At 40.9% G+C, this 12,826-nt stretch overlaps 1 protein-coding gene across 1 annotated transcript in view; it reads left to right on the top strand.

The window, feature by feature from the left end:
- The window catches only part of LEMD3 (LEM domain containing 3), a gene marked incomplete at both ends in the record, with an annotated part of 47,478 nt that extends 37,758 nt beyond the window's left edge, over positions 1-9,720 (top strand). The window contains 4 exons of the mRNA XM_079538498.1: positions 4,001-4,082; positions 9,004-9,109; positions 9,192-9,270; positions 9,557-9,720. Of these exons, the coding sequence (XP_079394624.1) occupies positions 4,001-4,082; positions 9,004-9,109; positions 9,192-9,270; positions 9,557-9,720 (431 nt within the window). The remainder of the gene's footprint in view (positions 1-4,000; positions 4,083-9,003; positions 9,110-9,191; positions 9,271-9,556) is intronic.
- Between the last annotated feature and the right edge of the window lie 3,106 nt (positions 9,721-12,826).

The raw sequence follows: 12,826 nt of genomic DNA, 5'->3' as shown, positions 1-12,826 counted from the left end.
TATGCAGTCATCCACAGTTCAAATGTTGTGGCATTTTGTTCAGTGCTGCAGGATGCAGCCTGTGCTTTTAAAGGCAGTAGTTTGGGATTTTTTTAATCATCTCAGAATAAAATCTAATGTACTTTGGGGTATCATCTCCTGGGTAAATGGTTGACGTATCTGTCAAAAGAAGAGTGGGTAGGTAAGCTCAATGAAAATAATGAACAAGATATTGTCAATTCAGAAATGATCTTGTTTAGGTCAAAGTATAACTTAATTAAAGGAATAAAGAATATTTTTAGTGTGTTCAGCTTGCTTTTGAATGAAGAGATGCTATTGTCCTGTCATGTCTTCAATAACTGCAACTGTAAGGAAAAATATGTACCATGAACTCCAAAGAAGCTAAACTAACAGCAGTGGCTGAAGTTCCTTTAAAGCTCTGAAGATAAGAAGGTTCTCTGAAGTACCATGACTGGGATGATATTTCATCCTGAAGCATGCAAGCTAATCTGTTATGTTGAGTGACTGATAGCTCTCCTACCCTGTTTCTAAGAATACAGTCCTTTCTCCATGTTGAAAAGGCTCACATAAGTACTGCAAGAAAACTGGAAAATACTCTTGTGATAAAATGCAGTTTTGATCCAATCTAGTTTTCTATCCCTTCTGCATCTTAACGCTATTAAAACCCAAGTCAACCTGAGTCTCCTTTCTTACTAACATTTAGTAGTATTTTGACTTCAGTGTATTTTCTGTCTACTGGCAAACTTTGTGTGTTGCGTGACAGTGCTTAACTTTAGAATTTCATCAGAGCATTTTCTTTTTTCTCCTGCTTTGATACAAAAGGCTAGTACTTGATAAATTAGTTACCTGTGGCTTAACATGAATAAATCTGCTTGTCAGAAATACAGTTACCTGAGTCTTCAGTCTCATCAAATGCATTGAATCCAAATCTAAAGATTTGTTGTGCTGTTTTATAACTCATGGTGGAGATGCTGGGTGATCTCTTTTGCAGTAACACACTAGTGGATCAAGAGGTATTGAAGCTGTGCCACAATTAGTGTTTGTTTTGAAGCTTGTGCAGGAGCCGCTGTTCCATCATAGACCCCTTTCAGTCACAGTGGTGCAGGGGTTATTGAAAACACTCCCTTTTGACCGTTGATGATTGAGTGTGGAATGATGCTGTCTTAATCAGTTTAAAGTAATAAAATGCAGTGTGACTGAGGTGCAGCGTGACTGGATTTTCTTGAAAGTGCTCTCTGGTCCCAAAGAAAGTCCTAAAATAATTATCAGCGATTCACTACACAGAGTAACTTCCTAACTAACACAGAGTTACTTCCACTTTCTCATTTCATATCCGTGTTTTTGCTCTCGTCTTGTAATCCTAACTGTTGAGACCTAGGGAAAGAAATGGCAATTGAGATGCTTAGTTAAGTGGAGTTTACACTTGTCCTACAAGAACGCTTGCGCGTGCCCATGTTCTGAGGAGCTCTGCTGCTGTGGAAATAGTTAGTATGTTCCATATCAGTGTAAACTTCTAAGTCATCAATGCTGTAATTTGAAGTCTGTGTTACCTATTAATTTAAACTTGCTGTTTCGTAGGGAAGGGGTAAAATTATTTGTTACAGATGTGGAATGAAGTTCAAGAGACATCTGTTTACTGCACTATTTTGAATTTTGTTGTTGAGACAGACTGATTTATTTTTTTTCCTTGCCTGCTTCTTCACTAGCCTCCCTTTTGGTCTAATTTCTGGTATTACATTTTAGTTCTTATTACTGTGGTAGCAATTATTTTGTACCTCAGTGATTTCCATAGTTCTGGTTTTCCCTTATGCATAAGGATCTACATCTGTGTTGAAAAACTTTTCTTTTACCTTACAGTGACTTGAAAGCATTTTTAGAAAAAGCAGAATTTATCTTTATTTTCATGTACCACACTTCTCCAAGCACATCTGTTCTACTACTATGAGCTTACATAAAGTTGGTAGCAGATCAGTTCTGCACCAGTGCTGGTGTTCTGATCTGACTGAAGTCATCTTTGCAAACACCCGAAATCCTCTTGAGCTTTCGATTGAAAGATTATTAGGAATGGGAGCAGGCAGAGATTGCGTTAGTGAAGATGATTACAAAAGCACTTTATATTTTGTTACTTTGCACAGCTTACTGGTGTATTTTATCTTTTTTTAGTTCAGAAATAGCTTTTTAGAAATGTTGATCCTGCGTGCCTTCAGTTTCTGCAAATAATCTCACCGTTCTTTATCATTGGAATAAAAGAGTGTGCTGAATAAACCTAGCTATTAACAATCAGCACATAATTTCCTCAACCCCACGCCTTTTCAGGTCCGGGTCCATGACTAGGCCACCCCAGATCACCTTCTCCAGTATGGTCTTGTGCCCCAGTGTACAATATGCTGGTGACATTTCACCCTCCCTTGATCTGCTGGAGCCAACCTACATGAGTAAGGTAAGTCCTTTTATTTTTCAATGTTGCTTAGTTCTGTAAAGTTTTATTGTATACCCTCTGTGTAATTTTAAACCTGGGACAAAAAACTTTACAAAACCATGTGCTATTGAAAAAGGACTTGTCCTTAAACTCCTTAAACTTAAATGTAGGCAGCTCAGAGATGGATGCAGTGTCACCAGCATAGTTAGGAATCCATTGTCAAGAAAGACTGGACAATTGTTATAGTTGTTGGTGACTTGGACTGTGTGCTTTTATGCTCTAATAAAAACAGTTATAATTATTTGAGGAACTTGTGGTGGTTTTCATTTTAGATTCAGAGGCCACTTCTTGTAACTTATAATACGTAACTATGCTTTTTTTTTTTTTTTTTTTCTTTTCAACCTCAAATTTCTCTTCTTAAGTTAGTGCTGTGTCTGCAGGCTGCTTTCTCATCATTAGAGCTTTTTGATGTGCAGTATCTTGTGTGACTGATAGTAGGGTTTTGTTTTGATGAGTTACAGAAGAACAGTGATGTTGATGTGTCTTGGATGTACTTGCAAGATTTTGTTTTAAAAGGTCAGTAGTACCAAGCACTGCTGCCCAGAATTTGGACTCGTAACATCTGGAACGTGGCATCTTGAATCTACAAAGTAGGCTTTGAAAAGGAGAAGCAGTAGCCTCAGCTTGGAACATGATTTTGTCTTGTTGAGAGTTTTGATCCTTAAACTCTTGTATCTACTCATCTCCAAATCTTCAAAGTGAAACTTCTTTGGAGTGCTGGAAGTTGTTTTGCACACATCATTGGCCCCTTGTGATGTGGGACTGCCTTAGCTGAATCTAAAGGGCTCCGTTATTTCTTTTTTCATGATGCAATCTTCTGTTGTGACTCCCAAATGGAGAATTCAGGAACTTTAGAAGGAGGATACTTATTTTAGAAGTCCACATAAATATTTAATGGGCCTGCTCATCTTTGAAAGAATTGCTCGTTATTTTTAATTTCCATTTTTCTTGTATCTGTTGTGTTTTTTGGTGCATTTCATTTCTTTTTTTCCCAAGTTTCTGATTATACGTGTAGAGCATCTAGGCTTAAAAAAGCTCCATTCTTGACAGTTGTTACTGCAACACAGATGTATGTTTGACTCTCCCTGTTTCTTAGTCAAATGGACAACAGACTGCCCTCGAAGTGGAAAGGGATGTTAATTTATTAGGTATTTGAAACTGAGTGTTAACCTACAGCTCCAAAAACTTGATCCAGATTCTAAGAGCATCTGTCTTTTCAGAGACAATACCAACATTTTATTTTCAACTGTATGGTATTTTTAAATGCCCTTAATTCCTTTCATTTACAATGGACTGAACATGAGAGAATGCATTATCTGTTTACATCTAGTTCTGTATTAAAAAAAAAAAAATAATCAATAGGTGTGGTACATTTTCCTTAGTGCAGTAAAAAACTGGGAAAGCTTAATTTGTTTGAAGCCTTTTCATACGTGGGTGAAAGTATTCTGTTTTTAATGTATGGCGTTATTACCTAGATAATGTTGTGCATGTCAATAAATACTATTTAATTTATTTTTTTAGCATTTCATCTAGATAGAAGAAATTCACCTCCAAACAGCCTGACACCATGTCTAAAGATTCGCAATATGTTTGACCCTGTTATGTAAGTAAAAACTGTTCTCTCTGTATTTCTGTATTCATATGAAGGTGTCTGCTTTTGTCATCTGGGAAGGGTTTAGAAGTGAGTAAACATGTATACCTTGAAAGAAGCAAGCCAGTTGTACAAGATCTATCTTTAGCATCTATGGGAAGGCATAATTTTAGTGTCTGTCTCCTGTCCTTCGTTGTCTCGTTTCTTGTCTCTGAGTCATTTATTTAAGAGTGTGGCATATAATCATGCTGTTTGGAGCAATGACTTATTCTTCTCCGTTAATTGATGCTGTAAATGTTCAATCCTAGCAACTGACGGGGAAGACTTTTGGGCCCAATCCTAAAAGATGACAGATTTCTCAAGGGTTAAGTATTCTGAAGCGTTTAGACTGTGATAGAAGTCATGTGGTTTGCATTTGAAATGCTGAATTAAAAGCATTCGCTATCTTACGCCAGTGTGACTGCTTAACTAAGCAAATGGGTTTTTCAAAAGGTTTTGAAGCAAATTACTACAAAATAGTCTTCTAATACTCACGTGTAATGTATATAAAGAAGTTCCAAACTTAATCACGTGTCAGGAGTTAAGGCAAGATAATTAAATTTTGTAGTCTTTAAAAGCTTCACCTACTGTCCTTGATGTGGGCTAGATCGTGTTAGGGGCTGGGCCTCACACAGAAAATTGACATTGGTTCTATCAGGTACAGCTTTCTAATCCTTGTTCAGTGCAGTGCAAGGACTTCAGTAACCTCTTTGAAGTAACTTTTACCCTGATACGGTTACATAAGGGAAAGATGAAGGTGCTGTGCTGCTTCTGAGAAGTACTGTCATGCTAATTGAGAATGAAGAATATGGAGAGGATAGTGGAGATAGACATAAGTTGTTGCTAACTTCAGGTATATATCTTCAATTTTGTTTCGCTTTTAGTCATTCTTCGTTATTTTAGTTTCTTATTATCTAGAAAGGTGTTAGCTAGTGTAGCTGAGGACAGTGTTATTCCTAGCATAGAGAACTACCCTAAAAACTGTTTCTTGTTGGCTTTAAGGCTTGGTGATTGTTGTGGACAGAGACCCCCCACTGTTGTTTCTTTCATAGCTTCAGCAAGACTGAACATGTAGGCATTGTTCTTCAGACAGATTGATAGATCCTTTTATAGGAGGATGGAAGATAAGATTTGCTGAGAATTTTGGGTGAGATCAGTGTCCTTACAGTCCTTGCTAAAAGGAGACTATGAATGATCAGTCCCAGTAGTGCAGAAATCACTTCCTGAAATTTCAGTGTAACATTTAGTGTTATACTGTATTAATTGTTATATTGTTAATGGAAGTAGTAACTGGGATGTTAATTGGTTGAAAACAGTCTTCTCAGATAGGGATGCCTTTGTTGTAGACTTGTTTCTAGAACTGACCCAGTCAACAAGTGTGTTAAGCTATGTTTTATAAACCAGCATTTGTGTCCATTCAGCTATTTGGATACTGCAACTTCTATCTAATACATTCATTTAAGAAAAAAACTTTTTTTTTTTTTTTTTTTTTTTTTGAGCTTTCCTTTTGAGTGTTGTCTTTCATTACTGAACTGATGGTTTATAGTCCTAGAGGGATACCTGGTCCAATTTCATTTTGTACCTTCCAGCCCACTTCTTTTCCATTAGCTGTCTTGCAGAGGGCTGTTGCTTAAGGGAGTATGTTTTTCACACTCTTGGAGTGACTTAAAAATAAACAGCAAACCCTCTGTGCAAGAAGAAATACTTTATTCAACTGCTCATGTCAAAGGAGGAAGAAGGGCGATGTTCTTATTCTAGTTTGGAGGAGCTGAATGCCTTCAGACTAGCCGAAACACAGAATATACACTGTGTATGTGGTTAAGTTTGCAAATGTTTTTTGATTCCAGATGAGACATTTGCAAAGGCTCCAAAATATGTTTAAAGGAGTAAGTTTTAAGCTGTTCTTTGTATCATGCTACTGTATGCTAATTATAAACAACTTGAGTATGCTTCAACAGCATGCCAGTAGCTGGTAGAAGAAGCCATCCGTAATAGTGCTCTTCTGTATTGATCTGAGAATCATCTGGAAAATATGCTGGTTAATTTGTATTTATCAGTACCGATAGAGTCAGTAATTCTTTCCACTGTCTAAAATCAGAAAACTTACCTGGACATTGTGAACCCTCAGACCACAGCAGCTGACTTAAAATTATGATTTGTTTTGACTGTCCTGGTCATTTACTATGCCAGATGCAGAATTTTCCTTGGGAATAGCAGTCTAGGCATCATTTGAATAAACAATTTATCTGCATCTGCCTCTAAAACAGTGGTGAGAAGGATTCACAAAGCATTTCTTGCATTGCTGCAAGGATCACACTGAAAGCTGATGGGCTGTACATGCAGGATCATGGAAGGGCAAGTCGTTCCTTTTGTGAGGGGCCTGTTTCATTACAGCAACTCCAAGTTAGTTGACAGCTGTTAATGTTTCATGTCCCAGGTCTACAAAACACAGTAAGCACAGTATGTGAATAATATACTTAAATTTCCAAACAGGAAATGAGCGCTTCACAGTACTGCGGTGCAGCACTGCAGAGTGACTTGCAGTGTTTGGGAAAAAGAACGTTTGGTTTACAACAGACCAGCTGAAAAGATGACTGCCTGCTTGGAACAATATGATCTCTCCTTGTAGTAGCTGGCTTTGTGCAGATAACCGCATGTTTAAGAAAAATCTGACCCCTTGGACATGAGTCCTGAGCTGGGAGGGAGTGAACCCAAACCTAGATCTTGTAACTTTGAATTATTTTATCTCCCTAACATTCTGAGCACAGCATGTTACTATTTTCTAAATAGTGTTCAAGCTGTTATCAAAAGGGAACGAGACCTGTATATTCCCTCCATTTTTAGCTAGTAAAAAGAAAACACTTTCGGTCTGAGCAGGATGTATCTTCGAATTTTTGCGGGGTTTTACATGGTACTTGTTTTCTGTTTTTTATCCTAAATAAGAAAGAAGGCAGAGATTTCAAGAATTTTGGCCTTAGGGAAAACTGCTCAAAGCTTTTGATAGTATTATTGAAAAAGCAGACTCATTGTTTGTGCGGATGCCATTCAAGTAGGCTAAAGGTGTATTAAAGCTGTTGAAATTGTTTTCCCTCTGCTTCGGTTTATCTTCCTGGAGGCAGATAGACTGCTGCACCTTCAGAAAAAATACATATATTTTGTGTTCTCTAGTGATATATTTAAAGGTTGGTTAATCTTAACAATAAAATACTTTTTCATTAAAAGTCTGTCAAAAATTGAATCAGTTTTTACTAACTTCTGTTTCTGGAGCTCACTCAGCATGTTCTGTGGGTGCCTTCTGGGACAAGTACAACTTGATGCTTTGTTTGGGGAAGGCAGCAGCCGTTTCAGTGATGAATAATGTCTAAATAGCTAAGAAGCTGCTTCGGCTTGCTGAAGGCTGACCATTTAATGTTGCTCTGTGATTGCTGGTAGAGGTGACAAGGAAAGTGGCATAGGTCTGTATGCTGTTGCCTTCTGCTCTTCTGCTGCTGAGGGAGGAGCAGCTGAAGATTGTCCTTCATGGAACAACAGCCAGCCTGTCTAAGTAGGTGTGGAACGATGAACTTTGACTGCTTGCAGCTTCAGATAGGAAGGTGGTGATAACAGGCTGCAACACCCAAAGTGTGGATTGTTCCTTTTGGTTCATAGGATTGAATTTTCTGAAGCAGGCCATGGGCACCCAATTTACTTGACCATCTGATAGCTTCAAGTACTCAGTCCATCTCACGTGCCAGAAGGTTGTGTAGAGTCCTAAAGAAACCACTCAGCTGGCAAGAATGAGATTACTGCCAGTATGACAGGAGGATGTTTACTTTCCATGAACTAAGTACCAGTAGACTTTACACTGGCCTTCAGATAAACAGTTCTGTGCACGTAACTCTGAAGGGGTAGAGAATGGTGGTTGAAAGTGTCAGGAGATTCCTTTGAAGAAAAAAAACTTTGATTCAGTAGCAAGTGGATTTTTCAGGCTGGATTCCACTTCTGAATGTTCTTAATGCCTGCCCATAGGTCCAAGTAGTTTCTTTAACCAGGAGCAATATAAAATGTTTTACTTCTGCCTTTCATCTTAGAGGAGAAAGGTGAGTAATGTAACTAAATTTTGTCTGGCTGTTGACACAGTAGATGCTGAGCAGCTCTGGGAATTTGATATTCCTTTCTGAAGTGATATAGTTACCATGCATGCGTGTGCATTCATGGGAAATTCTGCCCTACGGGATTTTGTACTTTAGCACCATGCATGTTACAACCAAAGAGAACTTCCTTTGTTTTCTGAAGGGATTTTCAAATATCACATTTGAATTCCTGTATGTCATAAAACCAAAAATTGTTCTGTTACGAATGGAGCTGAAATCTTCAGTTTTTATTCCAAATTAGTTGCAAGTAGGTACGTCTTAAGATATGGTTTTGTACTTTATCCAAGTTCTTGATCTCAGCTCAAGTAATCAATCAAAAATGTACAGAGTATGTCTAAGTAGCACAGTGCAAGAGGAGAACATCTGTAGAGAAAAAGGATGCTAAAGACCTGACATTATGCTGTATGCAACTTAAGACTTATGCTTTGAACTACTGTAATCAGATCCTACGGACTAAATAAATACCTGTTAGCTGCTGGAGTGCATTAAATGTCCTCTCAAATATATCTTTCAGATAAATCCCAGAATATCTTACTTGGTATACTCTAAGACATTTTGGTAGTGCAAACCAAAGCACAGAACATGCAGATGGGAGAAAACATGCATTTTCATAAAAACTACTGAATCAGAATCTGTGTTCTTCAGGCTAGCGTTCTGTCATGCTGCTAGAGCTGTTAATGCTTTTGTTCCTCTGTCATCTTCATCTTCTGTAACTTCTTGAGAGTAGACATGCTTAATTAAACCCTTTATTATTTGCACAGGGAAATAGGTGATCACTGGCATTTAGCAATTCAAGAAGCAATCTTGGAGAAATGCAGTGATAATGATGGAATTGTTCATATTGCTGTGGACAAAAATTCACGTGAGGTGAGCATCCTTCCAGTAACAACTTAATAATGTTGTTTCTCCTTGTCAGCTGGACTGTAACAAAGACTCTTTCTTACTGCAGGGCTGTGTATATGTCAAGTGTCTGTCTCCAGAGTATGCGGGGAAGGCTTTTAAGGCATTACATGGCTCTTGGTTTGATGGTAAGAAATCAGGGTTCATGGCAAAATGTGGGGAGAAATGGCAGAAGATGGTTGTGGTTGGAGTCCTTTTAAGTGACCAAGCGTTTTATTACATCTTGATACTTTTGTTAGATATAGAAGTTGTGTTCTTAGTATTATCCATAATAATATCCATTATTAGTATTTATCAGCTGGTAAACTAATTTCATTACAATGAACGTGTTTGGGTTTGCTCGCTGCATCCTGAGGCCAAATGTAATAATGGTAAACTAGAGGGATTTTGTTTTTGTATTTCTTTGCCTTCCAGGAAAGCTGGTAACAGTAAAATACCTGCGGCTAGATCGATACCATCATCGTTTTCCTCAGGCTCTCACCTGCAACACTCCACTAAAGCCATCAAATAAACACATGAACTCTATGTCACATCTCCGTCTTCGGACAGGCACAACTCATTCTCAGGGAAGTTCCTGAGGAGATTTTCTACAACTGCTAGGACTGTTACTTGCAACAGGACTATTCCTGTTTGGCTGCCGTCTTCCTTTTTTAGTGCTTTTTGTATGTAATACTTTAATGATTTAAATAAAAGTTGGAACGTTCCAGAAATCCTGTTTCCAAAGGGACTTAGCGGTGAGGCAGTAATACTGAGCTGACAGGAAAAAGAAATTGCTTCAGGAAGTTATCCGGGGCTACGTTAAAGCAATGCATTTAAGTTTTGCATGTGGAATACCGAATTCATTAAACATTTTCAGATGTGGTGACTGTATTTTTGCACCAAGAGGTGTTTTTGATAATACAAAAGCATGGAGAAAAGAAGACTTCCTGTATTTCCATAGTTTCCTGTGAAATAATCTTGTGGGTATTTTGTAACAAACGACCTACAGTTCCTGATGGTGAATAAGTTTAAAAAAAAAAAAAAAAAAGAAAAAAAAAAAAAAAAGAAAAAAAAAAAAAAAAGAAAAAAATATATTTTTTTTTCATTCAATATTAGTTGTTTTTTTTTTTTTTCCTTGCCGTAAAATAATAATTTTCTGCAGCTAGGGTATGGGGGAAGTTAATCTGGCGTTAGTGGTTGCATATAAGCGTGAGGGAAAACGAGCTGAATGCGGATGTAATGGGTTTTGTATATAAATGTAAATGCTGGTGGTGGCAAAACTGGTTTTGTTCTGTGAGGATGTCTGCATCGAAGCAGTGGGTAGGCTTCCTATTTTATCCAACACCTGATGTTTTATATGGGTTTGGCTGCACCGTGACAAGAGGCCAAATACCTTAAAGTGTTAGATACAGGTTAAATATCTTTTATAGGTTTTATATTAAAATACCTTATGATTTTGTGTGAGAGGTCTGATACCAATTGTAACAAATTCAAATTTGTGAGCAATAAAGACACAATTGGCAGATACTGGAAAAGTATTTTGTGAAAAGCTGTATTTATTACTACTATTGCCAGGGCTGTGACAAAATACCATTTGGGATTAAGTGATGAAGCAGTTTCCTTTTAAAATGTTAGAAGGTGCTCGCTTCCCTGCTACAATTTTGGCTGACATGAGCTGCAAGTGCGGCTGACAGTAAATCTGGTGATTGTGAGTTTGTAAACTTGGCAGAAATTTGCCTGGAAGTGCAAAATTGTTGCTGAGAAGCGTAGTTGCAAATCTGAGATTATTGGCTCCTTTAATCCCGTCGCTCCTACCGTGATGTTATCCGAGTAGCAAGGGGAAATATCCCACAGGGACGTGCTTGGACTGGAAGCGCGCCGGTCCAAAGAAACAACTGAAACTCACTTTACTTTGTAGATACGATGGATTTGCAGCATGGACTTGCACAAATAATGCACGTTTTTCGTACGGTTAAGTAAACATGATGCACACTGTTCTGCAACAGAAATCCTATTGTGCCTTACCTTCGTGCTTTTGTGGGCACCATGTTTATTATCGGAGAGTTTGTTAACCGAGAACTTTTAAATCCTCAGTTTTATGTCTCAGATGCTAATGAATGAGTATATATAATATATAATCAGCCACGCAGAATTCCGCTTACCGAGGACGAGTACATATTTTTGATGGGTAAGTGAATTGTGCCAGGACTGGTAGATTTTGACGAGTTTTACTATATACATATATGTATAATATACATGTATATGTACTATATATATGTATATAAACTAATGGCGTTGTATCGATGTGCATCAGTGACTTGTTAACCTGACCTTAGTGACCCATCTTGTGACCCGTTGCAAGAGTGAATGTAAAAATAGTTGTGGCATTTTCAAAGGTCGCCTCTTGATGCAGCTGCATCCATCTTGCTTCTGAAATATACTTCTTGTAAACACTGTACATTATTATTGTAATATGTACTATTATGCAGCTTCTTTTACCTTAAACTGTTAAGTTGACCAGTGTCCCTTCCTGCACGAGGGAGGGGGACGTGTATAATACCGAACATTTGAGAGGAATCAGATGTTTGCTGTAATTTGTCACCTTGTCCTGTACAAACTGACGCTACGCGAAGCAGACTCGAATTAAAGGTTTATTAGGGTTTTTTACACGCGTCTGACGTCGTCCATCTGTGGGCGCCTCTCTCCCGTGAGGGCTGCGGGGACACAGCGGGGGCTCCGCGCAGGGCCCGGCGCACGCTGGAGCTCGGCGCTGCGGGGCCGGGGCGCCCGCGCCGTGCTCTTATTTGGCGTTGGCCGCCGGTGCCCAGGAATTTCCCGTCATGCCTCCCTGGGCGCCGGGCCCGTCCCCGCTATCCCGGGGGGCGGAGGGCGGAGGGCGGAGGGGGGGTTGGAGCCGCGGCCGCCGCTCCCTCGGGCCTCCCCTCATGCGCGCTGCGCCGCCGCCGCCGCTCCTCTCCGCACTCGTCCTGGCGCTGGCGGCCAACGCAGGAGCCGCAGGTAGGAGCCGGCGGGCAGCTCCCACTGCCGCCTCGCCAGCCCCGCACCGCCGCGGGAAGGGCGGGCCGGGGGCTGCGGCCGGGGGAGGGGCGGCGGGACAGCGAGCCGGGGCCGGGCAGCACCTGCTGGGGGAGGGGCGGGGCGGGGGCGCCCTCGGGGAGCGGGGCCCGGCGGGAGGGCCGTACCGTGCCGCGCCGTGTCGTGCCGCGCTCCGCTCCCCTCCGCTCCGCCACCCTCTGCGCCGTGCCGCTCTGAGTGCCGGCTGTCCGTCCGCAGAGCAAGGCGGCGGAGCGGTGGCGGGGCGAGGGCACGGCCTGCTGGCTGCGCTGCGGCCGTCCGCCGCGTACGTGAAGCTTTACCGGCCCCGAGGGGAGCTCGGGCTTCGCGTGCGCTCTCGAAACTCGGCGGCTGTCCCCTGCCTGCGTGCGGGTTGTGTTGCGCTGCTGACCAACGCGGGACGTGCGGGAATCGGGTGTAGCTCGGTTCCTCCTGTCCCCGTTTAGCAGCATAACGACACGGAGCACCGCAGCCGCTCACACCGGGGCGCAGTGCCGCGTTTGGAGCCCAGAGGCGGTTTGTCCGTCCGGTCGGTGCTCTTCCCCCCGCCGAACAGACGCGGGTGCTCGCAGCGCTCTTAGCGGAGAATTCCGGGCCATTTGCTGCGCTGCTGCGTGCTTTTGCAGTTTG

Source organism: Tetrao urogallus (assembly GCF_951394365.1).
Source record: "Tetrao urogallus genome assembly, chromosome: 1".
Lineage (NCBI taxonomy): Eukaryota > Metazoa > Chordata > Aves > Galliformes > Phasianidae > Tetrao > Tetrao urogallus.
This window is presented reverse-complemented; position numbering and strand designations above follow the sequence as displayed.